Source organism: Camelus ferus, chromosome 9 (genome assembly GCF_009834535.1).
Source record: "Camelus ferus isolate YT-003-E chromosome 9, BCGSAC_Cfer_1.0, whole genome shotgun sequence".
NCBI classification, from domain to species: Eukaryota; Metazoa; Chordata; class Mammalia; order Artiodactyla; family Camelidae; genus Camelus; species Camelus ferus.
The window spans coordinates 12,921,010-12,948,418 of NC_045704.1; the positions used below are offsets into that span (position 1 = coordinate 12,921,010).

At 47.7% G+C, this 27,409-nt stretch overlaps 2 protein-coding genes, 1 long non-coding RNA gene and 1 other non-coding gene across 10 annotated transcripts; 1 reads left to right on the plus strand and 3 right to left on the minus strand.

Annotated features, from left to right (window-relative positions):
* Window positions 1-41: 41 nt before the first annotated feature.
* PRRG2 (proline rich and Gla domain 2) lies at window positions 42-6,234 on the minus strand. 6 transcript variants are annotated; one of them, XM_032485518.1, is made up of 8 exons: window positions 6,166-6,234; window positions 5,371-5,449; window positions 4,617-4,711; window positions 4,250-4,422; window positions 4,033-4,072; window positions 1,965-2,100; window positions 973-1,119; window positions 42-679 (listed from the first exon to the last, which is right to left on the minus strand). In XM_032485518.1, exons 3-8 carry the CDS (start codon window positions 4,699-4,701, stop codon window positions 661-663), a joined length of 600 nt encoding a protein of 199 aa, XP_032341409.1. In that variant the 5' UTR covers window positions 4,702-4,711; window positions 5,371-5,449; window positions 6,166-6,234; the 3' UTR covers window positions 42-660. The 6 variants fall into 6 exon arrangements, with proteins under 6 accessions (XP_032341409.1, XP_032341406.1, XP_032341408.1 ...); XM_032485515.1 differs by having other exon boundaries at window positions 4,250-4,425; XM_032485517.1 differs by having other exon boundaries at window positions 4,617-4,751; window positions 6,166-6,233.
* NOSIP (nitric oxide synthase interacting protein) lies at window positions 6,206-17,981 on the plus strand. Of its 2 annotated transcripts, none has more exons than XM_032485510.1 (9): window positions 6,206-6,343; window positions 13,798-13,868; window positions 14,470-14,575; window positions 14,980-15,061; window positions 16,045-16,204; window positions 16,290-16,411; window positions 16,566-16,753; window positions 16,885-16,993; window positions 17,174-17,981. In XM_032485510.1, the coding sequence occupies exons 2-9, from the start codon at window positions 13,799-13,801 to the stop codon at window positions 17,243-17,245; spliced, it is 909 nt and encodes a 302-aa protein (XP_032341401.1). In that variant the 5' UTR covers window positions 6,206-6,343; window position 13,798; the 3' UTR covers window positions 17,246-17,981. The 2 variants fall into 2 exon arrangements, with proteins under 2 accessions (XP_032341401.1, XP_032341402.1); XM_032485511.1 differs by having other exon boundaries at window positions 16,293-16,411.
* A 3,075-nt stretch (window positions 17,982-21,056) lies between these two features.
* On the minus strand, window positions 21,057-26,872 carry LOC116665655. The gene is made up of 2 exons (XR_004322258.1): window positions 26,266-26,872; window positions 21,057-22,474 (listed from the first exon to the last, which is right to left on the minus strand). It is a non-coding gene; the product is annotated as an uncharacterized LOC116665655 (long non-coding RNA).
* On the minus strand, window positions 22,771-22,877 carry LOC116666181. Its single transcript, XR_004323025.1, has one exon. It is a non-coding gene; the product is annotated as a U6 spliceosomal RNA (small nuclear RNA).
* Window positions 26,873-27,409: the final 537 nt, after the last annotated feature.

Genomic DNA, 27,409 nt, shown 5'->3' on the forward strand with positions numbered 1-27,409 from the left:
GGTGTAGGGCGCAGCATTTGTACAGAAAGCCAGGTCTGCCGTGCGCAGACGCGCCCGAGAGCGCGGTTCAGTTTATTTGATTGGGTTTTTTTTTTGCATCATCTCACTTTTTGGGGTCTTTTTCCAACGGGTTTTTATTTAGGGAAAGAGCTCAACCCAAGTCCCCCAGGTGCAGTGCGAGCCTGCGCCCAACCGAACACGCTTGCAAATGTACCCCACCCTTTCCCTGGATTGCAAAGTGCCCCTGTGCACTCCCGGGGAGCGCACGAAGACGCGCGTGTGCACAGGCAGGGTCATGCGTGTGAGTGGCCCGTGACACTGAGAGCGATGGCTGTCACACCTGCTCACACTTAAGTCTGCACAACCAGCCTGCGCACCAGGGTCCGAGTTTCCAAGCACGCCTACCCCGGGGCGGGGCTGGCTGGTAGCCCCACCGTCAGATGGGGGGGCCTGCGAGGGACGCGGGAACACGTTACCCGGGAACTTGCGTGTACGCGTACGCGGCGGAAACACGTGTGCTAGAGTAGGCCTCTAGCCGGACGACCCCTACTCCCATCACCCCTTAAGCTCGGCTCTGGACTTTTAAGACGCCTGGGGGTTTCCGGAATCCGGTGCGAATCTGGGGCACAGTTCGGAGAACCCCGGCTCCGAAGCAGCTCTTCAGCAGGTCCTCCTGAGGCTGGAAGGGGAGGGGCACAGTGGGGAGTGAAAGACCCGGCTGTTTTTCCCCCCTCAACCAAGACCACTCCGACCCGCCCTGGGCATCCCAGCCAATCCCGGACCCTCTGGGTAGAAGACCCACCCTCCTATAATGCTCCACACACACAGGACACTGAGCCACGCCCCCGCTCTCCAAGCCTCGCCCCGGATAATAAACTTAAAATTCCAAGTCCCGCCCCTAAGCCCACGCCCCTCCTCCGGCCGTGCCCTCCTCTTTGCGCCCCGCCCTCCGGCCGAAGCCCAGCCCCATACCTGGTGTAGGGGGGCGGAGGTGCGTCGTGCACCCCAGAGGCCGCCAGGGCCTGCTCGTAGGTGGGGAGACCTGGGGGTAGGGGTGGAGGTAGGGGCGTCGGCAGGCCCGGCGAGCTCAGGGGACTCAGTGGGCTGATTAGCTCGGCCCTAGGGACAGAAGATGCACTGTTAAAAAGGGAAACCTACAGGATAGTGAGACTTAGGAGGAGGAAGGATTTAGGGAGGCGGAGACTCTGAGAGTGGTAGACACAGGTGGAAGGGAGATGGCCCCGGAAAAAGAGGGTCACCTTCAACCTGACTCCACACAGGAACAGGCAGATGCACAGGGACAGGCAGCCACAGAAATCAACTTCTGAGACAGATTCCTGCACAGACACATGTGCTCCAGATACAGGCAGAGCAATGTTGAAAGAGAGTCCCGCAGAGAGGCAGGCAGACACACAAGAAACAGACACAACACGGAGATACACTTAGTTACAAATTTCCCAGATCCACTCTGATCATCAGCTCTTCCTCAAAAGACCTCCGTTACTTCCAAGACTGATGTTCCAGCCCTCTCTTAGACCCTGCCACTCATGTAGACTCACCTAGACAACTCAGGCACACACAAACACGGCTCCACCTTGTCACCACGGAAACTGACATACCACAGACACCCACAGACACCCACAGACCACAGGTTGTAGCTTCACCAGATACAATATCCAGAATGATAATCACACATAAACTTGGTCCTGTAAAGACAGCAGGTAGCCAATATTGATTGAGTTTCTACCCCGTGCCAGGTACTGAAGATATAGCCTGACAGATGCCACAGATGCCGTAAGTAGACTATCTCATGGATTCCTTCTCCACTGATCCTATCTCCTCTGATCTTTGAGCCACACCCATCTGCCCCCATCCTTGGCCCATCTCCTTAGGTCCATTTTTCCTCCCACCTCTACTCATCCTGCTCTCTAGCACCCAGCCCTTCTTCCCCAAAGCCCTCTTACTCTTGAGGACAGGGCTGCTGGCCCCGGCCCCGCCGGTAATGCAGATACCAAAAGGCTCCCAGACCAGCCAGGACAATCAGTAGGATGCCTGATGTCAGCCCCACAGCCAGGCCTGCTACGTCCACTCGTCCACGCCCTGTAGGGGGGAGGGGGGCGCAAATTCAGGGGCTGCCACCCATCCCAACATCCAGATACCTTCTGCCCCCCAGCCCCTGGCCACCTTCAGGGAAAAGAACTGCCTAAGATGGAAGGCAGAGCTGGGGTTACTTCCTAGCTGTGTGACCTCAGGCAACTCACCTCACTCACTTCTATGAGCCTCCATTTCCTGTTCTGTAAAATGGGAAAAATATCCCCTTCCTGACAGGTTGCAAAAATGCAATGAATTAAATGCAGAAAGGGCTTGGGATAACATCATCAGGGACTAGAAAATACGGCAGCTGAATCACTGTGAGGACAAAGGCCCCTCCTAAGATTGCTGTTGACACATTTAGGGTAGGGAGCTCAGGTAGCCAACTCTCCAGGCCCCCACACTGAGCACTGCTTTCCTTTTCTTTTCTTTTTTTAATGGAGGTATTGGGGATCAAACCAAGTACCTCGTGCATGCCCAGCATGCACTTTACCAACTGAGCTATACCCCAACCCCCTTAGCATTGCTAAATTTAGTGAATAATAATGAGGATACCCTATTTAATGTGAATGTGAACTTTAGATACATAATTAATAAGTTTTTAGTATAAGTAATGTCCCATGGAATAGATGAAATCTACTTCTACTAAAGAATTATTCCTTTGCATTTGAAATTCAAATTTAACTGGAGGGGTAGGGGGAAGTCTTGTATTTCAACTGGCAACACTGACCCCACTGGAATGCAGTCCCTTTTACTAACCAGACCACTGAGAGGCAAGGCCTCCACTCTGAAAAAGGAGCAGAATCTAGAGGAAGGCTTGGGCATTTACCAGAAGGCTAGGAAAAAATTCATTGATCAAGGGAGGAATTTATGGATGTCCCCTCAATAACAGATTGCTGGTGTCTAGAACTCATGTGGACCCTTGGCTAAGGTGCAGCACCCTTAGCAATCCAAGACTTCATGACTGAGGAAGTTGGTGGGGGGCAGGGGTGTCCAGGGAGGACCCTGGCTTCATGAGGCCTTGCTAGGGGAAACTTCCTTTAGCACAGGGTGGGGGGGTGCTTTCCTCAAACAGCAAACCCCAGGCTTTTAGCCCTTTTAGCAAAAAGCTGCACTAAGAAGCCGAACCCTCCCAATCCGGACATGTTTCAGGTGGATTCAAGGAGCCACCAAGCCTTGATAGGCCTGTAGCAAAGCAGTTACCTCCCCTAGCAACCAATGTGAGGACTCCAGCCCAGACTTAGGGCCTGTTGCTAAGGTGCATCCACCCCTAGCAACCAGGCCACAAGGGGGTGGGATGTCTGGTGCCTGAAGGGGGCTCCTCCTGTGGGCAAGAGGCCTTGGGTCCTGAGCCTGGCTAGGTGTGGTTGCTAGGGAAAAGGCCTCCTTAGCAACCAGGCCAGGGCTGGAATAGGGTTGTGGGGGAGGGGGAGCCAACCAGGTAGTGAGAGCAGGCTTCGTTGGTCCAGCCTGGCCAGGCTCTGTTGCTAAGGAGCAGCCCCCCCTTAGCAACAAGGCTGCAGCCAAGATGGGGCCTCAGAACTCAGAGGAGGGGTTGGGGGTGGGCTGATTGAGCAGGTGAGGAGAGACAGGCTTCCATGACTGGCCTGGCCCAGCCCTGTTGCTAGGGAGCAATCCCCCTAGCAACCAAGCTGTAGAAGGTACTGGGGCTCTGGACTCCAAAGGGCAGCTCAGGTGGGCCAGGGTCTCTCCTTCCAACTGTATTTCCCTCTTCCTGGGGACATGGGACCTCCTCCGAATAAGACTGTCGTGGGTTCCTCTAGCCTCAAAGGAGGGGGCTTCTCTGACAACCACCTCCAGGAACTCAGGGAGCATGGAATTAGAAGGGGCAAGTTTGGAGTGGAGGATAGGATGTTGGCTTAGCCTCCGCAGGAAGAAGCTGCCTTAGCTGTACAGAACAAGAGGGCTCCCCCAACTCACCTCCTTTGCCATTGTAGATGTAGTTCTCCCAAAAGCGCTCCTTGAACGGGTAGGAATAGAGAAGGCGGGAAAGGCAGTGTGTCAACTGGGAGCTTCCACACCCCCCCCCAAACCAGCCCACCCTGATCTCCGAGGCATGAGGTCAGAGGGAGTTGTGGGACAGGAACCCCCAGTTCCTGGATAAGACAGAGGGACTCGGGGGACCCCAGACCCTCACCGTCTGAGTATTGTCCTCAAAGTACTCCCGAGCCTCTTCCCAGGAACACTTCTCCTCCTGACACTCCCTTTCCAGGTTCCCTGGAGTGAACAGCTCCAGGTCCCAGTGATTGGCTCGTGGAATCCGGCGAAGGCTGCCTAGGAAGCTCTGAGCTTCTGGAGAGTCCAGGAAGACTTCTGGACCCAAAGGACATAAGGGACAGAAAAATGGAAGGTTCCTAGGACTGGGGACATGGAGGAGCCTGAATTTAAGGGAACAGAGGACTATGGGGTCCTGGGGAAGGAGGAAACTAGAATCAGGGTTTTTCCTGGGCCAGAGGAAGGTGGATGTCAGTGCCTGGACTCCAGCTGTTCCCTTAAACACTCACCTTGGTCTTGCTCCACACTGGCTGAGGTGTCCAGGCAGGTGGTCAATCCCAGGTATAGCAGCAGCACAGAGGGGTGGCCCCTCATATTCTGTACACTAGGAACCAGGTGTGGTTAGATGATCAGCGCCTCAGCTCCTGGAAAATGAGGCAAGGTCTCCCTGACCAGATTCTGTGGTCCATGAATTATAATAGCAGACACTTACAATAGCCTGTATTCTGGGCCAGACATTGTTCAAGTTCATTTATCTCTATCAACTCAGTTTTACTTTTACAGCGGTGCTGGGTTCACCTCATTAGATAGATGAGGAAACTGAGGCACAGAGAGGTAAAAGAACTTGCCCAAGTTCGTACAGTTTGCAAGATTCAGAGGCAGAATTTCAGCAAAAGCAGTGGGCCTCCAGAGACTAGAGCCAGGAGCTTAGCTTTTTCTCCTGCTGTGTCTGCAGCACCTAGCACGGGTTTAGGCACATGGTAGGTGCTCATAAACGTGTCCATTGACCGGGATTCCTTCCTTCCTGGTAATTTCCATGTATACTGGCCTCTCTCTGTGCACATTGCCACATCCACCCAGAGATCAAAGATTACAGGACAGGTAAGAGCAGAGCCCTATCTTCTTGGGTCCAGAAGGAGGAGGAGGGGACAAAGGTCCTGGACTCCTGGGTTTGGGAACCCCAATTTCTGGGTCCCAGAAGAGTGGGGAGCCAGGTCGCCAGGGTCCCCAAGCCAGGCTCTGCCTCCAGGGACATTCACTTACCTGCCCAGATTTGTGAACACTGTCCCCTTCTCCTTAATCTGGGCCTCCTCTGCCAGCTGCGGCCAGCTGTGAAGGGGGGCTAGAGGAGAGGGGAGGGGAGAAGGAGGAGGGATGCCTTACTCCCAGTAGTCGCCAGATCCCGGTTTCTGGCCAGAGGGGCGGGGTTTGCGATTACCTGCCCTGGGCGGGACTCAGGTAAGGGACAAAGTATTTAAAGGGACCTTATGATTAAGGGCCCAAGATCCAGAATCCCATAGGGTGGCCAGGGTCTCCGACACCGTGGGCACTTAGGGAATTTGTTATGTCCCTTCTCCCCTCCTATCCCATTGCCCCCTAGAGAGCTCGCCAGGCCGAGCTAGGAAAATAAACATTTTGGTCCCCAGATATCTAGATATGTCGAAATTGGCGGGAAATTTATGCCTTGGCCCCTGGGGATAGGTGAGTTACGGCGTAGTAAATTCCTGTTTCCTGAGGTAATTTGAACGCCTTTGACTTCCGACTTCTCAACTGCTCCATTTATAAAGTAGGGACAGAGGAGTTGTCCCTTCTCTATTGTCTCTTATTTTGCAGCAGAAAAGTCGAAAAACAGGCTCCCCAATCTCTGGGGGAAGTGGTTAGCTCTTAAACACGGGCTTGGAGAGACGCAAAACCCGGGTACAAGGAAGAAATCGCCCGCCCAGGAAAACGCCTAGTATATACTAAGCGCGCCCCCTAGTCACACCAGTTTCACCGACCGGAACCTTCGAATTGCCACCTACGTTTCCGGAGGGAGGAAGAGAAGAAGGGAGTACTTACCAAGCCAGAAGAGATACCTCGGCAACTAGGGGCAGACCTACTTCCGTCTAGGGGTATATATACTTCCGATCTCTTCCACCAAGCGGAAGTGAGCGGAGCGGAGAGAGAAAACAGCGCTCCTTTCCGGTGTAGGGGCACAGTTGAAGCAGCAACCGAGGAAAGAGGTGTCTTTTGTGAGGTGAGTTCCAGGCGGTGGAAGGATAGTGTTACTGCGATCCCCTTCCCGCGGGCTAGAGTCTTGGGGTCTTGAGGGATACTGGGACAAGATTTTGAATTTCCAACTTCCTGGCAGTCATTAACAGGGCACTCTAGGCTCCCCAAGTCTGAAGCTGAACTACAGGTCCCAGAAATCCCTGGAGGGAGCCAAACCTTCATCCAGCAGTTCTCGGGAGAGCTGTAGTTTCAGTGCAGACAGATGGGCCGGTGGTACCAGGGGACGGAGGGAACTGGGATTCCTGGGAGTCTAAGGAGTGAGAGTTGAGGAAGGAGCACCCCTTTCCTGGCTTCAGTTTCCCACACTGTGAAGGGGAGGGCGGAGAAGGATTGTGTGGTCCCCTGCTGCCACCTCTTTGCACCTTTTTGACAGCCCCTTCCCCCTCGGAGTTGCTGTAGGGTTTAACGTTTTCCTCTATGGAGCTTTGGAGTCAGGCAGTCCTGGGTTCGCATCCTGATGGTGCTGCTGTTCGGTGTGAACCTGGGTCTTCAAGTGTCCTTAAAGCAATTTCAGCTTAATATTTTGCCATGAAAATGTTCAAATTTATATAAAAGCGAGAGAATAATGTAAGAATATCGCCCAAAGTTACCAGTTATTAATATTTTTGCCATATTTGAGTATCTTTTTTTAATTAAATACATGAAGCAAATCTTATCCATCGTGACATTTCATCCGTGCATACTTCACGATACATGTGTAAAAAGCAGGGATATTTTCTTACATGACCACAATACCATGATCACACTGTACAAAAGCAACCATAATATTAGACTATTATCTGTTACTTGGTCAGTAATCAAATTCTGTACCTCAAAAAAATGCCTTTTAAAAACTTTAATTTGATTGAGTTTCATCAGATTGGGTTTCATCAGGATCCATTCAAATCATTATGTCCCCTAAGTTGCTCTTTTTCTCTCTCTCTTTTTTTTTAATTTGAATAGTTGGTTTACAATGTTGTGTTAATTTCTGGAGTACAGCATAGTGATTCAGTTATACGAACATATATACCTTTTCATATTCTTTTTCATTATAGGCTCTTACAAAGTATTGAATAGATATAGCTCCCTGTGCTATTCAGTGGGACCTTGCTGTTTATCTATTTTATATATAGTAGTATCTGCAAATCCGGAACTACCAGTTCACCCTTCCACCCCCTCTTAAGTTGCTCTTAATTTAGAACAGTTTACCCTCCACCCTACCCTGGGTTTTTTTGTTTTGTTTTGTTCTGTTTTGTTTTGTTTTGTTTTTAGTGCAATTGATTTATTGAAGAAGCTAGGTCAGTTATTCTGCTATCATTCCACCATCCATCTAAATTTATCATTTCACTTTCCTGTAATCACCTTTCACTTATTCCTTCACACCAGGGGTCAGCAGGCTAAACCCAAAGCCTGCTGGCCTCCATAAGCTTTATTGGAATATAATCCACATAACATGTAGTTCACCCATTTAAAGTGTACAATTCAGTGGGTTTTAGTATATCCACAGAATTGTGCAGCCATCACCGCTGTCAGTTTTAGAACATTTTCTTCACTCCGCAAAGAAATCCAGTACCCATTGGCTGTCATTCCCCAGTCTCCCTTCCCCCTTCCCCCTAAACCCCGACCTCCGCCACACCCTAGGCAACCACTAATCTACTTTTTAGCTCTATGGATTAACCTAATCTGGACATTTCACATAAAAGGAATTGTTTTTCTGTCTGGTTTCACTTAGCATAATGTTTTCAAGGTTCATCCATTTTGTAGCATGTATTAGTACTTTTTAAAATTTTTTATTGAAGCGTAGTTGATTTACAGTGTTAGTTTCAGGTGTACAGCAAAGTGATTCAGTTATACAGAAACATACAGTTTTTTCTTTTCAGATTCTTTTCCATTATATGCTATTATAAGATTGAATGTAGTTCCTGGTGCCATATAGTAGATTCAGTACTTCTTTTTAAGGCCGAAGAATATGAGATATACGTATTTTGTTTATCCATTCATCAGTCAGTGGACATTTGTGTTCTTTCCACTTTGGGGCTTGCTTGCACTTGTGTACAAGTTTGTGTGTGGGCATGTCTTCATTTCTATTGGAAGTGGAATTGCTCAAATGGTAACTCTGTGTTCAACCTTTTGAGGAATTGCCAGACTTTTCCAAAGTGGGATTTTCCATTCCCGTCCTCTGTGTGAGGGTTCTAGTTTCTCCACACTTGTTATGATCTGACTTTTTTATTATAGTCCTCCAGGGGGTGTGAACTGGGATCTCACTGTGGTTTTGATTGCATTTCCCTCATGATGAATGATGTGGAAGTTTTTTTCATGGGCTTATTGGCCGTTTATATATCCTCTTTGGAGAGCTGTCTATTTTAATCCTTTTTTTTTTTTTAATGGAGGCACTGGGGAACCCGGGACCTCATGCATGCTAAGCACCCGCTCTGCCACTCAGCTATACCCACCCCATCCCACCCTCTATGTCCATTTTTAAACTGGGTTGTCTTTTTATTATTGGGTTGTAGGTTTCTTGAATATTCTAGATACAATTCCTTTGTCCAATGATTTGCAGCCACCACCTGTTTTTGTGCAGCCTGCAAACTAAGAATGGTTTTAACATTTTTAAATAATGGGAAAAAATCAAAAGAAGAATAATATTTTGTGGCCTGTGACACCTATATGTGATTCAGCTATCAGTGTCCATAAATAAAGTTTTATCTGAACACAGCCACACCCATTCCTTTACATACTGTCCGTGGCTGCTTGGTCGTACAAGGGCAGAGTTGAGTAGTTGTAACAGGGGCCATGTGGCCCACAAAGTTGAAAATCTTTACTACCTGGCCCATTCCAGTGGATCCTTGCTCTTCACCTCTGGCTTCCTAGAATCAGAAAATGAAATCTAAAGACTTGATTAAATTAAGATTCAGCCTTTTTTTTTGGCATAGCTACTTAAGAGCTGCTAGCTTCATGTTGCCTTTTGCCTGGCTGTCTCACTTTTAGGGATGGTGAGATTGATCGGGGGCTTCAGGTGGTGTTTTATTTTTTCCCTTCCAGTTTTATTGAGATATAATTGACAGACAGCACTGCATACAGTTTTTCTTTTTGGGGGGGGTAGGTTTTGTTTGTTTGTTTGTTTGTTTTAATGGAGGTACTGGGGATTGAACCCAGGACTTCCGTGCATGCTAAGCACGCATTCTACCACTGAGCTATACCCTCCCTCTCAGCCATTATTAATAGAACATCTCAGACACTCGCTTTTGCTCCTAGGGAGCTCCCTCTTCCCCGATTTCAATGCGTCCTATTTCTGTCTGTGATTTCCTTGAGTGTAATTGGCCCTTTGGGTTCCTTTAACACAGAGGCCTCTGCCCCCCTGAGAGGGCCTTGTGATACACACACCCTTCTATGGAGGGGGCTGGTAGCATCCTTTAGTTCTCAGAGGGCTCTCTGACCCCGCCAGGAGGTTCAGGATTCAAACCAACTGTAGAAAAAGGCAGGAGATAATCAGCTGACCACCAGCTGGATAGTAGAGGATGTTGAGGAACTATTAACATGTTAATGGTATTGTGGGCAGGTTTTTTTAAACAAAGCAGCCACTAGTCCCCAGAGGCTGGGGAGCACTTTGATATGTGGCTAGTGCCACCAAGGGGCTGTCTTTTTTAATGATTTTATTTTAATTAATTTAAATTCAAGCACCAGTACTTGCTTTGGTTACTGGAAAACCTTTAAGTGTGTTTAGAAGACGTGGGGTACAGCTCAGTGGTAGAGCGTGTGCTTAGCATGCACAAGGTGCTGGGTCGAATTCCCAGTACCTCCAGTAAATAAATAAACAAATAAATAAACAAACCTAATTACCCTCCCCCCCAAAAACAAACTGCTTTTTAAAAACAATACCAATATTACCCCTGGAAAAAGATAAACTTAAAAAAAAAGTACATTTGGAACAAGCAGGGCATGTGAACATACCATTGTGCTTGTAAATGTCATAAAACCTAAATACAGGACAAGTTTCTCCAGTGAAAATTTCGTGTCCGAATTGAGATGTGTTGAAAGAGGCGCTGGATTTTGAAAGCTCCGTAGGGGAACAGGCCTGGGTTAGCCTGCCTTCTCGAATGGTGACCTTCCCAGAGGAGATAGCTGTCACATGGTTATGGGGGCAGCTCCAGAGCCTGGCTGCTGGGGTTCAGATCCAGCTCTGCCATTTCCCCCAGCTGGGGGATTCCATGGGCCTGTTTTGTCCTCTCTGAAATGGGGATGATGACAAATAGTAGCTGATGTGACTTTGGATGGGTCCTCTCTGAAATATGAGTGATGGCAGAGCGTAGTAGTTGGGTTTTCTGTTTAGGAATCAGCCTTACCAAGGAGGCTATAGTGCTGTGGTGTGAAAACTCAGCTTTCTGAGAAAACCTGCCAACCCCTGCCCTCCCAAAAACCGTGGCCAGCGGTTCTCCAACTTTTTGCTCTCAGGATCTTAAAAATCTTTGAGGACTTCAAAAGAGTTTGTGGAGAGTTTTCTTTGTCAAGATTTACCTTGTCACAAAAATGAAATGAAATGAAATTGAATAGAATGGAATGAAAATGAAATAAAATAAAATAAAATAAATAAAATAAAAAAGATTTGCCATGTCAGAAATGAAAACCAAAAAGAAAAAAGAAATGAAAACAGACAGTAAAATGTTTTTATTGAGATAGAATTCACATACTACAAAACTCACCCACTTAAAGCCAACAATTCAGCGGGTTCTCATATAATACGATCTCATATAATTTTGCATCCATCACCACTTTCTGACTTCAGGACATTTTCATCACTGTGGAAGGAAACCCAAGACCCCTTAGAAACCACTCCCCATCTTCCCTTCTCCCAGCCCATGGCAGCCACCAATCTGCTTTCTGTCCTTATGGATCTGCCTGTTCTGGACCTTTTATATAAATGGAATCAACAAGATTCCTTTCATTCCTGGCTTCTTTCACTCTGTGTAATAGAACAGCCATTTTTAAAACCCAAGGATGCACAAGCACAAGTCACACAGCCTCTGGAAAACTCTGCTGTCTGCTTGTGAGAGACTAACAGGAACAAAGGCAAATGCGTTTTAATGTTATGGCAATAGTTTTGTGGGCTCCCTGAAAATATCTTAGGGGCCCCCCTGGGTCCCTGGTCCTTCCTTTGAGAACCACTGTTTTTAGCAAACGACTTCACCTCCATGACTCAGTTTGCTCCTCTGTGAAGTGGAGATGGTGAGGGGGCAGACTTCAGAGGGAGGCTGAGGTCCACAGTTGATGAGATGGGAGCTCAGAGAGTTGGCATGGGGTCAGGGCTCAAGCAGCGTCCTTTGGGATCATTCCCACACCCGCCCGGAGAGGTAAAGAAATGCTACCCCTACAGCGGCTCCCCTCCCTCTCAGAGGGAAGATGTCCTGGTCCATGAAGCCAAAGAGCTTGGCCACAGGACAAGCAGCCCAGTGCCAAATACCAGCGCAGAGGGTCAAGGCAGTTGACAACTAAGAATAGAGTGGGGAATTTGTCCCTTAGGAGGTGAACCCGACCTTCATGAGCGGCAGTTGGGGGGGCTGGGGCGGAAGCCAGGGGGCCGAGGCGGAGGAGCTGGTGGCAGGTGAGTGAGGGAGGGGCAGCAGGTGCTGGACACTTGCTTCAAAGCTTGGGGGTGAGGGGAAGTCAGAGGAGGGGCCGTGGGCGGAATTGGGGTGTTTCACCAAGGTTAGCTTCTGCCAGCAGCGCAGTGGCCGCTGCTGGGGTGATGGAAACGTTCCAGAACTCGTTGGGGATGGTAGTTACAAGGGTGTATACGTTTGTCAGAAACACGGTCAAACTGCATCCTTAAGGTCTGTGCATCTGTTCTATGTAAATAAACCTGCAAAACAAAGATTGGCTTCTGGGAGGAAGACGCCAGTAGAGGGAGAGCAAGGTTCGTAGCTCAGAGAGTGTTGCATGTGAAAGGCAAGTTTCTGAAAGCATCCAGAAGGGGGAAATAAAGATGAAGTTGCTTTTTACTTTTTGGGAGCTCTTGGTTGTGTCCCCCTCCCCTGCCTTCTGCATCCTCCTTGCATCCAGAGAGCTGGAGAGAATATTTCCTGAAGGTTCCATATGCCAGGCTGTGAGCATGACCTCATTTAGTCCACACAGCAATCCGATCACGCCAGCTAGACCCCATGGTTTTCCCCACTTCTTATCAAAAGGCTCAGAGAGGAAATCACCAGTCCAGAGTCACAGCGAGTAGGGGGCCAGCCCTGGACTCCAGCCCAGGCAGAAGGTTTTACTGTTTAATTCTGCCCATGCTGATCCAGACACCCCACTCCTTGTTTCATTGATTTATTCTTTTCTATTCCCTCATCAGTCCCCTCCCCTCCGTGGGCACCCATTCTTAGATGCATCGTATTGTGCATGTATAGATTGTTTTATTTGTTACTTTTTCTGCCTAGCATTATGTTTTTAAGACTCACCCCCGATGCTTTGGACACACCTAGTCAGTTGCATCTCACCTCTGGGTAGTTAGTCTCTATGGTGGGCAGTCACTAATCATTTTGCCTGGGCAGGATATTCAGTCGCCTTGGACTCCTCTCCGGTGTAAATAACATGACTGTGAAACACCCTTATACAGGCTCCCTAGTGGGTGTCTGTGAGAATGTCTTCAGGACATTCAGGAGCGCCTGCACTAACTTGGCTGAAGTGCCACCAGCCCATGTTCCCCAAGCATCACCTGAGGGTTCCTCTGACCAACCCCCACTGTGGTCTTATCCTGATTTCCAGGTTTCGTCCTCCAGCCTGATGACAGATGTAAATGATATCTCACTGTAGTTTTCCCAGGAGGAGAGTTTGAGGCATGTCTCCATCCACTTGGTAGTCTGAGCTGCTTCTGTAAATCTAATCTCTTCATGTCCTCTGCTTTTTCTTTTGGGGTTAGCTGGGTTTTTCTTGCTGATTTGCCAAGGTCCTAAATACAGTCACTTCTGCTATAACACTTGTTTTGAAAACTGGGAATTAATTCCAGTCCAATTGATAATCAGTTATGGAGCATTTAAGCATAACGGAAATTGCACCTAAGTTAACCCAGATGCACTCAGTTGAAATGAACATACAGGCACACGGAGCACACTCAGACCAGCCAAACCTCTACTGGGCGTTCCAGTTCCCCACGTGTGTTACCAGCCCCACCCATCCAATCTGGTGCTAGAACTTCCCATCAGATTCCAATTAACCCTCTTTCCACCACCTCACAGTAACTCACAACAAGCAAACTTCAGGTTTTCTTCCGGGTCAAGTGCTTTTTTTTTTTTTTTGGACAATGTAGGCACTTCTTAACCACTTAACATGTGTAAAACTGTCTTCCCCTGCCCCACACCCAACTTTCCCATCAGATCAGATCTGGGGGCCATAAAAGTCCAGTCCTCCCTGCATGGCCACCACAGCCCTGCCACTGTCCCTTCCTTCCCCCAGGATGACGCGACATGGCAAGAACTGCACGGCAGGGGCCGTCTACACCTACCACGAGAAAAAGAAGGACACAGGTACTGGGCTTGAGACAGGATGAGGCAAATAGATCTCAAAGTCATCGTGTCACTTGCACCTCTGTTTGTACTTTCCATGTGTGTCTTTCCCCCGACTAATGGTCCTGACCGTGTAATTAACAGTTCACGTGACTGATGGTCATGACCGTGTAAGTAACAGCCACATGAGCCAGCAGCCCTCAGCCTGCCCTGTGGTGGTTGTTCAGTGCCTTCGTGTTTGAACTCATCTAAGCCTCCTCGTACCCACCGAGGAAGGAATCACTATTGTTGGGGCCCTATTCCAGAGGGAGAAACCTAGGCCCGGAGAGGTATAGGCACTTGAGTTTGGTTACAGAGCCAGAAGGTCCAAGGGGAGTCAGCCATGCACCTCTCCCCCGAGCTGCCTCGTTGACAGGGCCTGTCTGTCCCGTACCTTCTGGGGATGAACACCTTCGTGTAGCTTGTGCAGCCACCACCCCCAACACAGACACACAGCCCAATCTCTCGACCACCTGTTCTCTCGAATTCCTGCACCTCTGAGTCCTCTCTGTGCGTCGCTCCCCGGGTTTGGAGTGGGGTACGTCTCCCATCTCTCCATCCCTCTGCCTGTCTCTGTCCCCAGCGGCCTCAGGCTATGGGACCCAGAACATTCGACTGAGCCGGGATGCCGTCAAGGACTTTGACTGCTGCTGCCTGTCTCTGCAGCCCTGCCATGACCCTGTTGTCACGTGAGCTGGGAACATGGGAGGGTGGGTCAGGGTGCCGAGGACAGTGGAACTGTGTGGAGAGGGCTGTATGCGTGGGTCTGCACAGCCGGGGCACCCTGGGCAAGCCACCTACCCTCACGGAGCCTCAGTGTTCTCTGAGACAGGGTCATTATCCTAGTTTGCTTAAGGGTGTGGGAAAGAATACATTCACAATAGAGGGTAGGGCCGGCCGGTAACAACAGCTCACGTGTGGAGTGCTCTCCATTACCTGCCTCTTCTGGTCCCATAAAGGCTTCAGAGAGATAATGGGTAGAAGGTACTTAGTCCATTGACCAAACATGTGTTTGATACCTGGTCTGTTTTATAGAGATGGTGGTGCGAGTGGAATGTGGTTCCCGGTTTCTCATCCCCTCCTCTCTCTGCAGCCCAGATGGCTACCTATACGAGCGCGAGGCGATCCTGGAGTACATCTTGCACCAGAAGAAGGAGATCGCTCGGCAGATGAAGGTGGTGGAGATGGAGATGGAGAAGGGGGTGTGGGCACGAGCAGGCAGTTTTCACTCTGGGCCTCTCCTCTGTCTGAGTCCCTTCCCCCCAGGCCTTTCCCTGCTCTGTTCTCTCTGCCCACTGCACCATCCCCACCCATGTCTCCTGATTCAGTCCCTCTTACGCTCCAGATTTCAGCCCAGGTCTTGCCTCCTCTGACCTCTCGCTAGTCCAGGGCCCCGAGGGCCTGCCTCTGTCACCTCTTCTTTGGCACTTGTCACATGTGACTCCATATGGTTGTCTGCACATGCCCACTTCCCCCACTAGACAGCAGGCCCCTGGGGCAGGAAGGGGGGCTCTCACCCTCCCATGTTCCCAGCTCACATGACAACAGGGTCATGGCAGTGCATACATCATACAATAAATAAATTATAGATATACTGTATAATTAATGTAATATGGCCCACAGGTAACATTTCTTGAGCACTTACTATGTGCCTGGCCAGGTGCTAAGTGTTTTAAAAAGTCATCCTATGTGATCCAGGGAGCCTCCAGCATAGGTCGCCATTATTAGTCCATTTTACAGATGAAGAAACAGAGGCCAGGAGCGGTCACAGTGCTTATGGAGGATACAGAGCTAATCAGGGACAAAGGGCAGGGAATGAGCCCTGGTGGTCTGTCTCCAGCCATGTAGTTGACCAGTGTGCCACCAAGGAACAAAGAAGCCATCGAGTCCTGAACTCCCAAAGGGGAAATGGCCTAAGTGTCTTACAGTTGGTATAAGGCAACAGGGGCCCAGCATGGATCACTGTACAGCTGATTAAAGATTATCACCCAGGCAGTCACCAGCCTCCACCAAACAGCCTCTGCTGGGAGCTTCCCCCCGGGTAGGCCCGATTTACTGGCCTTTAAAATTAAAGAACCACCCCAGCCCCTACCTGGGGTGCCTCAAACTCATGACCCATGGGAGGATGCGTTGCTCACTTCTCCCTGGCTGCCTGCAGGCTTACGAGAAGCAGCGGGGCGCCCGGCGTGAGGAGAAGAAAGAGCTGCAGCGGGCGGCAGCGCAGGACCAGGTGAGGGGCTTCCTGGAGAAGGAAGCAGCCATCGTGAGCCGGCCCCTCAACCCCTTCACGCCCAAGGCCGCCTCGGGGAACGACTCAGGTAAGGGGGAAGCAGGCAGACTTCAGGGGGGCTGCCCCCGCGGTGTGCTTCCCTGGGTGCTGTGTCCGAACGCCTCTTCCCCCAGCAGATGATGGCCAACCTGGGCCCAGCGCAGGCCCCGCAGGCAAGGACAAGGACAAAGCGCTGCCCAGCTTCTGGATCCCGTCGCTGACCCCTGAGGCCAAGGCCACGAAGCTGGAGAAGCCGGTGAGCCCCCCACCCCAGGGAGCGCCCGTGAGCCCACTTTGCCAGAAAGAGTCAGGTTCCCAAGGGCCCCCCCTCTCCTCCCTCACAGGGACCCTGTCCTCCCTCCACCTGGCTCTAGCCCTGCTTGCTGATCCCGCCCCCTCTCGCTTCCCAGTCCCGCATCGTGACCTGCCCCATGTCCGGGAAGCCGCTGCGCATGTCGGACCTGACGCCTGTGCGCTTCACGCCGCTGGACAGCTCGGTGGACCGCGTGGGGCTCATCACGCGCAGCGAGCGCTACGTCTGCGCCGTGACCCGCGACAGCCTGAGCAACGCCACTCCTTGCGCCGTGCTGCGGCCCTCGTGAGTCACCTGGGGGGGTCGGCTTGGGGACCTGTGGGACAGGGCAGGACCTGAGGTATGGCTCTTCCTCTTCGGGCCGTGGCCTCTGATCCCTGTGCCCTCTGTTCCCTGTGCCCTCGTCCTCACCTCAGTGGGGCCGTGGTCACCCTCGAGTGCGTGGAGAAGCTGATTCGCAAGGACATGGTGGACCCTGTGAATGGGGAGAAGCTCACAGACCGCGACATCATCGTACTGCAGCGGGTGAGCGACGCCCCTCCTCCTGGTTCCCTTACCTTCGGTACCGGCCCTCCCTACCCCGGACCCCGCCCTCCTCTCAGAAGACCCGCCCAGGCCACGCCCCTTCACCACAAACCCCGCCCCCCAGCTAGGGTGTCCCGCAGCCGTGCGCCGCCTCCACCTCCGCCTCTTCTCCCTGTCTAGGGCGGGACGGGCTTCGCAGGCTCCGGAGTGAAGCTGCAGGCCGAGAAGTCCAGGCCGGTGATGCAGGCCTGAGTGTGCCCGAAACCAAATAAACGGGCTTGGATGCAACCGGCTATGTGGCACCTTCATTTATCGCCCCGGAGCCCAGGGACAGCGGGCGAGGAGGCCGGGCCACGCGAGCAGCACCCCAGCGTGACTGCAGTTTGAAAGCGTGGGCTAAGAGTATTTGATGTGGTCTCACGTCAAAAGTCAAATCTGAATCGAATGCAAATGCACAGCCTTAAATGGGTTGAGTGGCCAGAAGTCGGAGTCTGCCCCGCGACCTCTTGAGGGCGCCACCTGAACAGGCTAAATACAGATCCGCTCACATCCATTTGAAGCCCGTGAGAGGTCTGGGAATGAGTCTCCCAGAGCAAAGTGTGATAAGAAACCCAAAGGAAATGAAGTGCAGTGAGCAAGAGGGAGCAGCGGCACCTAGTCTAGAGAAGGGGATCGAGAACACCCCTTCCCCCAACACTTGACTGCTGGGGGGTGAAAAGGAAGAGGAAACCGCAAGTGCAAAGGCCCGGAGGCCGCAGAGTACTTGGTGGGGCGGGGGGGGGTGTTGAAGAGTGGGAGGAGGTCAGAGTCCCTGGGCCTGGTGGACCTGCCTGGAGCTCAGATTTGACTCAGAAGCAGGGGCAGCCCTTAAAGCTCTGTTTTTAGCAACCATTGAATCACAAAAGCAGACCCTGTACAGTGTGGAAAATTAGAGTGTACAGTCAAACAAAGATTAAAAAAATAAAGACTTTAAGTCCTGCCTCCCTGAGCAGGTCTTGTCCTTCCCGGTCTCTCTGCAGGTACACATGTGAATGTTTTCAACCAAAGTGAGATTTCCATGCACATACTGCACTGTTCAGTGAACAGTCTCTACTTTTTCATTTTGGTAAAACGTCATCTGATCTAATGCCCAGGTGAGAGTCACAGGGCCAGGACATGTCCTTGACTGCAGGGCAAACCCCTGTCTGGTGCAGGACTGTGTGGTGCATTGACTGCAGGGAAAGGTTTTAGCAGGAGCATGGGTGGCATTATCCTTACACCCCAGAGAGCCCCCCCCCAAACCCAGCATTTGCTCTCTCAGACACTTCTAGAACCTTCCCTTGGTCCCTAAGAGCCTTCACACCCCACTCTTGGGCTCCCAGTCCCAGGAAACTGACTCAGGTGCTGCTGATATTAAAGGAACCCTTGCCATCTGGGCCTCTCAATGTACAGTCTTCTTGAGTCCCAGTGAGAATCTTGAGAGAAGGATGCTGACACCCATTTCACAGAACAGCTCACTGAGGCTGTGAAGACAACTTGCCCAAAGTCACTGCTCAAGGCCGTAGCTGTATCCGGGTTCATCCAGGTACCCCCCACCCCAGATTCAGTCCTGCCCTTCCCCACATCCTTTGTATCCTTCCTCCCCTAGATTTGCCGCACTGCCCACCTCCACACCAACCTTAGCAAGCTCCCACCCCGTCCCTTTATACCCAGAACGATTCAGATCACCCCTCCTTCCCTAAAGACCCTTAATCTTGGTCCTCTTCTCCCAAGATCCCTCAACCACCCCAAGTCCTTCCAGCCCCTCCACGCAAGGACTCCGATCCTGTTCGTATGTGATAGAGACCACCCCCCACCCCAGATAAAGACTTCGAGGATTTCTAGTCTTGCACCTGTATTTCCACAAGGAGCCAAAACCCCACTCTTAAATTCACAGGCCCCCTGAGACACTCTTTACGGGGAGGGGTGGGGTGGGGGTCGGTCCTTGTGCTCAGAGAGAAGTTTCCTTTAAGATTTCAAAGGTAATGAGAGGAAGCAAAAGTCATACCACAGCTGAAGCTGCACCAGAAGGGAGGGACCGGAAGTGGAAACATATCTTGTCTTTTCTCCACAGAGGTTCCCTAGATACTGGTCTAAAGTTTAAAGCAAGAAATGGACGTGGTGGAGTTTGTCCTGGGTGGGGTGTGCCCACTGGTGGCTTCAGCCTCAATGGACCCACAATTGCAAATTAAGGCAGTTGAAATTATTTGTTGAGATTTTTAAGTGAGGAGACTTATTCTGGAAAGGGGAAACTACACACAGGGAGCAAATCCTTGGTTGTCAGGGAAGGGGGAGGAATTGACTACGAGGGGTGTAACGAGAATTTGGGGAGGGGCAATGGATTGATTCTGTACCTTGACTGTGGTGGGGCTGGGGAGAGGGAATTGGGGAGTGACTAAAGTACTGATTTGCTGTTGGGGTGATGAAAAAGTACTGTATTAGTGGTGATGGATGTACAACCTTGTACATTTAACTAAAAATCACTGGATTATACACTTTAAAGAGCTAACTTTTTAGTAGGTAATTTATAACTCAATTTTTAAAAAATCAAAGATCTGACATTACAGACCCCCGTCTTGGAAGCCTTGAAGATTTCGTCTGCTGATCTGGAGGAGGGGGGTCACCAATAGAAGAACTAAAAGCAGAAACAGTTCAGAAGTTCTTTATGATAAGTGTTGGCGAGGATGTGGAGACACTGGAACTTTTTTACTACACTGGGGAACATGGAAACCGGGGAAGCAATTTGGTTATATCTAGTAATACTAAAGCTATGCCGGCCCCATGTCCGAGCAATCTCACTTCAACATCCACAACCAACAGACAAGCAAACAGGCTCAAACAACAACAACAACAACAACAACAACAACAACAACAACAACAACAACTCTATTTGTAATGGCCCCTCACTGGGAAATGACCCAAAGGTTTATTAACAGCAAGATGGATGACCTGTGGACCATTCCCAGTAGAATACTATACAGCAGTGAAGAGGAAGGACTGCTCTGCCCATCATGTCTGAATGCACACAGTGTGTTTCTACTTCTCTAAATAAATAGGCAAACTATGCTCTTCAAAATCAGGATAGTGGTTATCCTTGTGGAGGTGATGTCTGGGTCCTCTTAGGGACTGATACTGTTCTCTTTCTTGATCTGAGTGCTAGTTACAGATGCATGCATGCTGTCTGAAAATTCATTTCACTGAACACTTGAGTTGTACACTTTTCTACACCTCTGTTATATTCCCATTAAAATGACCTTAAACTCACAACCATAACAAAGAGATGTCCTTGGCAATTTGGCAATGTCTACCAAATTCATAAATTCCACTTCTAGGAATTTATCTGTAGTTAAACTCATGGAAAACTACAGAAATTACAGATATGCTGGCACCTTCTGTGCAACACCGATTGTAAAAGAAAAGACCAGAAACAACCTAAATGTCGATCAGTAGAGAATTGGTTAAATCATCTATTCAGGAGCGTATTACTCAGCTATAAGAAAGAAAAGAGAGAGGGAGGGAAGGAAAAAAAAGGAAATGAAGATTTTCTTTATGGACTAAAAATCGTTTTCAAAATGTATTATTACCATAATAAAAATATTAATAATTAAAAAATTAAAATTGGAGAATTCTGGCTCAAACGTATTATGAGATACAAAACATATAACAGAAGAATCTGAAAAAAAAGTATGTACATGTATAACTGAATCGCTTTGCTTACACCTGAAACTAACATTGTAAATCAACTACATGTCAATAAAAAATAAAATGAAAAAAAGAGAAACAAAGGTAAAAATATCATCTGCTATCATGTCCATTAAAAAGAAAAATAAGTTGTACATATTTGGTTAAATCTGTGTGAATTCTCCCTGATAAAAATCCTGGATGCCTGTGAAGAGCCGACCTTGGTGGAAGGAAGACTTTGTTTTTTAGTATATAACATCATACATATTTAGAATTTTGTATCCTAGGAGTATATTGCCATAAATTTAAAATAAACAAAATGAGCAAAATATTTTTTTAAAAGTCTGGGGAGAGACACTAAGAGTGAGCAACGGCTCGGCAAATTTTTATTATAAATTTTTCTCTACAAATAATTTGTTGCTGTGTGTATTATTTTGATTAAAAGATTTTCAAACACGGCGGCCCTCCAAGTGAGCTACAAACGTGTCCTACTCCTTCCTAAACCAGTTCTCCCCCTCAGCCACTAGGGGGCAGTATGTTACAATGAAAACTTCGCGTCCCACGTGGATTAAAATGCCAACCCTCCCACAGATAACAATTATGAACTCTGAATAAAACAGATAACCATTACCTAAAGGCACTGGAAAGTGCACAAAAGCAGGCAGAACCTGCAGGGGAATCGACACTCAGAAAAAAAGGAAAGCAGTGGTGAGTTTCTCCTTTGGACCACTTTCAGCCTAGGAGCGGATTCTAGTTCATGACCCAAGGGGCAGCTAAAACACCAGGGGAAAAACCACTGTCTTCCTAGCTTAAAGCACCACAGCAACAGGAAAGGGAAACATAAATTCTGGAAAAGAGATCCGGCGGGGGAGGGGGTGTCTCCAAATATTTTATATAAACTCTGCTCAGATACCCAGCTGACCCTGTATCACATCTGCATGAGATACACTCCAGGAAGCCCAGCTAAACCTAAAAAAAAAGTGAACTAAAAATTTGAGCTACAAGTTTCACAAGAGAGACAAAATTTGCAGAGATTACAGTTTGAGTTCAACCATGGTAATAAGTTGCTTAGGAAAAAATAATACACTTCAGAGAAACATAAGACTCCAGATTTTCTGCAATGTGTCCAGGATACCACCTGAAATTACTCAAAATAGAAACAAATAGGAAAATATGACCCATTCTCAAGAGAAAAGGCAATAAGTTAACTGAAACCAACCCTGAAGTGACCCATATGTTAGAAATAAGAAGTTTTAAAAATAGCTATTGTAACCTCACTCAAGAGCCTAAGAGTATGCTTATAACAAATAAAAAGACAAAAACTTTAGTGGAGAAACAAAACAATAATAAAGAATAGAATAGAAATTATAGTACTAATACATAAACTTAGCAAGTTCACAGGATACAAGGTTGATATAGAAAAATAATTGTATTTTATATTCTAGAAGCAAGAAGTTGAAACAAAAAAATGTTAAAGTAGTTATAATTTTCCCCCTCTACTTATTATTTTTAAGAGCAATCTTGTGTCTTCTAAGGGTTCACAAACCCATTGTTCCCCAGGCTTTTCAGGAGTTGGGTCATTTTCTGATGATAGTGATGCTGCTTTAATCCAACTGTGATGAATCCATGGCTTCACCCCAGCTGGCTTGACAAGATGAGTGCATGGTTCTGTCCACGTTGCAATCAGCTGATGTTCAGTTCCTTGTTCTCTCCAGGTTTTTAAGAAGGACTTGGTCTCCAGGTCAGAAAGGATATAAGGCTACTTCAGTTGAATAGGCAGACCTGTTGGAGGCAAACTCAAAACAGAAATTACTGTGGTGTGCAAATTTTTAACATCATTGGCAATTGCAGTTTAATTTAAGCCTGCTTCTGGGGAACCACTCTAATCTGTAGCAGGGCAACTTGCAATTTATCCGAAGTTAGTCTCTTGACATATTTTAGCAGTGCTCCTTTTTTTTTTTCTTTTTGAGGGGAGAGGGAGTTAATCAGGTTTCATTTTTTTTTTTTGGAGGAGGTACTGGGGATTGAACCCAGGACCTCATGCATCCTAAACCCCCTCCTCCTTTTTTTTTTTTTTTTTTGTAATGCAACGCTTCCCAAATTTGCGTGCCATCCTTGCACAGAGGCCGCGCTCATCTTCTCTGTATCATTCCAATTTTACCATATGTGCTGCTGACACGAACACAGCAATTCTTCTTTTTAACATATGATTTATTTTCTTGTTTTTTCCTGTTGACCATGATTGATTGTGGTCTCCAGGTTGAGGATCATTTTCAATTAACTTGCAGTGCTTTAGATCTCTGTTTGGTTTTACTGGAGACAAAAACAGACCCACTGTCACTTTGAAGAGTGTTAGGCAGTCTAAATCGGGGAATAATTTCCTGAAGGAGTGCTTTCACCACTTAGGAGACCTTTTTCTGTCGGGGTGGGATATGCCTCCACCCATCCTGAGAAAGTGTCCAGGAACGCTAGCAGGTATCTGAAATTTCCTGTACCTTGAGGCATTTGAGTAAAGTTTATTTGTCATTGTCAATTTTCCCCCAGGGCTCCTGTGGGGAAATTTGAATAGGGCACCAGGATGTTCCTCTCTTTCTACCACAGGCAAGGATCTCATTGTTTTGTCTCTTATTTATATATTTTTAAATTTATTTATTGTCTCATTGCTTTGTCTTTTATTGTTTTCCTTATGTTTTAACCTGGGGCAATCTTTTTCCCTTCCTCCGTACCAGATGCCAGAAAAGTGGCGTTTCATTTTCATCTTCTTTTTTTTAATACCATTTTTAAATGTATGTATTTATTTTACAATATCATATTTTTAAATTGAAGTATAGTTGATGTACAATACTGTATGTTACAGGTATACGATATAGTGATTCACAAAATTTTTAAAGATTATATTCCATTTGTATTTATTATAAAATATTGGCTCTATTCCCCATGTTGGACAGCACATCCTTGTAGCTTATTTTATGCCTGACAGTTTGTACCTCTTAATCCTCCCCCTCCATCTTGCCCCTCCCTCTTCCCCACTGGTAACCACCAGTTCCTTCTCTACTTCTGTGAGTCTGTTTCTTTTCTGTTATATTCACTAGTTTGTTATGTATGTTTTAGATTCCACATGTAAGTGATATCTTACAGTATTTGTCTTTCTCTGACTTCTTTCTCTTAGCATAACGCCCTCCAAGTCCATCCAAGCTGTACACCACAAACTAATACAACATTTTAAATCAACTGTACTTCAATAAAAAGCAAGCAACCAACCAACCCATTTAAAATATGGGCAGAAGAACTGCACAGACATTTTTCCAAAAGAGGAAATGCAGACGGCCGACAGGAACATGAAAAGTTGCTCAACATCACTAATATCAGGGAAATGCAAATCAGAATCACAATGAGACTCCATTTCACACCTGTCAGAATGGCCACCATCAAAAAGAACACAAATAACAAATGTTGGAAAGGATGTGAAGGAAACCCTTGTACACTGTTGGTGGGGATGTAAATTGGTGCAGCCACCATGGAAAACAATATGGAGGTTTCTCAAAAACCTAAAAATAGAACCACCATATGGCCCAGCAGTTCCACTCCTAGGCGTATATCTGAAAAAAACAGAAACATTAATTCGAAAAGATACGTACATCCCACTATTAACAGCAACATTATTTATAATCACCAAATATGGGAGCATCCTAAGTGCACATCAATAGATGAATGGATAAAGATGCATCTTCTTTCTTTTTTTGATAATTTTTTAAAAATAGAGGTACTAGGGATTGAACCCCGGACCTCGTGGGTGATAAGTGTGGGCTCTACCACTTGAGCTATATCCTCACCCTGCGTGTCCTTTTTCTTCTGTGATTATTCCCTGCTGTTGAACACTTTAAAAGCAACATCTACCAGTGGAGAAGGGTTTATTCCAAATGTGCCATCTATTTTGCAACTGTCTCCTGATACCTGAGTCGCTTTGCCCACCCAAAAGGTCAAATTTACCATACTAGTGTTTTCAGGGGCCTCGGGATCTGCATCAGTATGACGTCTGTAGGCCTGATCAATGCTTTCCAAAAATTCAGAAGTGCTTTTCAAAATTCTTCATGTTTTTGCTGAACTTCTTGGATTTTGCTCAAATGCTTTTGCTCTGGGTCCCCTTTCCAAAGCCCTGCCCAGATGCACTTCCGGAAGTGCTCTCAGAAGGGTGTTCCTCCCTCACTGGGGTCCCAGTTTTGTTCAGCTGTGGGCACAGCCCAAGCGGGCTTCAGGCGTCCCACTTGGGTCCGTGAGATGGAGCTGGTACCCATCTTCCCTGGCCTTCTCAGGGATCTCACATGATCGGGTATCTAGACGATCGTCCTGGTAACGAGGGTTGCCAATTAAACAAGCCTGAGGCGGAGAAAAAGACTATGCAGACATAGAAAACCAGCGGGCGGCCGTGTGCATTTAGGCCCCCTACTGGATAACCAGATAAGAACAGAAAGGAAATTGTTCTGCCCGAGGACTGGGTCTTGGATGGTGGTACCTGACCAGGTCCCTGTGCCCTGGGAAGTAACACAGGATTTTCTCATTGATCCCTATAAGGAGGCGGAGCTAGTCCGACCACAGTGTCAGGAGTCCCAGTATCTGGAACCAGGAAGAGAGGCGATGGACGGGGTGTAGATACGAGCATAACGCCTGCAGCAGCTGGGACGGCCAGCTCGATCTGAAGTCGGAGCAACCTATCCTCACCCTCGTTCCCCTTCTCTTCTTCCTGTATGACAGATTTTACCTTGGGTTTCTAGTACCGTAAGGTGACGACTACCTGACTTTCTCCCACCTGATGTAATCGCACAAATGCCTTTCTGTCTTGGCATCAACCAACTGGGCTGAACTCTGGGGTGGGGCTTTTGGTGATTTTTAGTGAAATCTTTCTTTCTCTCCTGGGACTATCCCTTCCTCCCTTTGACCTCAGTTTATAAATGGAGAAATGATACCAAAACAAAATGAAATGAAAAACCCAAAGAACACACAGAAACCCTTAAAGAAACCCTCACATTTGGTCTCCGGATTTTACATGTCAGAAGAATCATCAACTCAACCCTCACGCAATGTGAATCCTTGGAGCACTGTTGGATCCAAACCAGCAATCCAGGAGACCAAAAACGACATAATTAATACAGCAAGAGTGACAGTACGTGGTGCACGGGGTCCCAAGATAACCCTGCCTAAACCCCTTGTGGTGATCCCAGCAGGTACTTAGGCCACACATTGTTACAATAAAATATCTTCCTCTCAGTCATGGGTTCAGAGCTATAATCAGATTGCTTATCCAAAATGCGCCTCAGAGGACTTTCTTTTAAGAATAGTCGAAACATTCTCCAATCTTTAAAGATAGAAATACAAGACAAAACACAAAGGCCGCACAAAGATGCCAACATCCAAAGAAACAAATGAACCGGTTCACAAATTAGGTCCAGCAATCATTTCCTCTCTCCAACGGATACCCCACTCAAATACAAAACAAATTGGCTGATTTTGGAGGGGAAAAAAGCCCCAAATGGAGGAAAAAAGAGTTTCTGGCTGTACACACCGGAGCAACTTACCCTACTATAGGGAGCTGCTTAACTCCCAGACATCAGTTTCTTGCTTCAACTGCCAAGCGCTGGGGCAGCCAGTGCTGCTTTGGGGAAATCTGAAGGGAAGATCCTCAGAACAAGTGGTCCTGGCAGCTGCTAGGGCCTTACCCAAAAATTCCCCAACAGGGGCCAGCTGGCCGTGAGCCCCAAGCCTCTGGGCTGGCTTTGCAAAATTCATTACCAAGTCCAAGTTCATACTGCTTGTAGCCCAACAGGCCAATAAATCGAGAGATGAGGTGTTGGGGCAAGACATAGCAACTTTATTCAGAAAGCCAGCAGACCAAGAAGACGGTGGACTAGTGCCCTCAAGTAACCACCTTCCCCAAGTTAAAGTCGAAGCTTCTTTTATACTAAAAAGGGAGGTGGGGAAAGTCCTGGTTCCGGCCAGAGTCCAGAGGGGTTGTGTTAATTTCGTCCTTCCTGCAGCCATTCACAGGTGAGCCTGGTCAGGATGATTCCTGTGAGCTAAACAAAGGTGTTTTAGCTTAACACTCATTACCTGGGAGGCAGGGTTCCCAGAGATGGGCCATTATGTATAATTTAAACTTACAGGCAACATCCCTTGAATGATAAACTTGTAATGAAATACACTAGGTTCTTGCCTATGACAAAATGAGAGGAAAGTAGAGAATTCCATTATATAACCCAGCTTTCCTTACTGTTAACATTTTGTATTAGTGTGATACGTTGTTATCATTGGTGAATCAATACGATATTCTTACTAGCTACAGTGCACCCATGTATTTGAGTTCACTCTTGGTGTGGTACATTCTATGTATTTTGACAAATACATAATGACATCTATCCACTAGTACAGTATCAGACAGAATAGTTTCACTGTGCTAAAGACCAGGGGAGTTTTTTTTTTTAATTCAAGTGTAGCTGATTTACAATGTTAGTTTCACGTGTACAGCAAAGTGATTCAGTTATACATACACATATATATATATATATATTTTCTTTCTAGATTGTTTTCCATGATATGTTATTACAAGAAATTGATTATAGTTCCTTGTGCTGTACAGGAAGTCCTTGTTGTTCATCTATTTTTATATATAGTAGTGTGTATCTGCAAATCCCATCCCCCTAATTTATCCCTCTTTGGTAACCA

Excerpts from the sequence above, each read along its gene's own strand:
- PRRG2 (XM_032485515.1), bottom strand. The coding sequence starts at position 4,701 with ATGAGGGGCCACCCCTCTGTGCTGCTGCTATACCTGGGATTGACCACC. Across the intron at positions 4,426-4,616 it reads CAGTGTGGAGCAAGACCAAG|AAGTCTTCCTGGACTCTCCA; the intron begins GTGAGTGTTTAA and ends CTTTGGGTCCAG. Across the intron at positions 2,101-4,032 it reads CATCTACAATGGCAAAGGAG|GGCGTGGACGAGTGGACGTA; the intron begins GTGAGTTGGGGG and ends TCCCCCCTACAG.
- NOSIP (XM_032485510.1), top strand. The coding sequence starts at position 13,799 with ATGACGCGACATGGCAAGAACTGCACGGCAGGGGCCGTCTACACCTAC. Across the intron at positions 16,412-16,565 it reads CCACGAAGCTGGAGAAGCCG|TCCCGCATCGTGACCTGCCC; the intron begins GTGAGCCCCCCA and ends CTCGCTTCCCAG. Across the intron at positions 16,994-17,173 it reads ACATCATCGTACTGCAGCGG|GGCGGGACGGGCTTCGCAGG; the intron begins GTGAGCGACGCC and ends CTCCCTGTCTAG.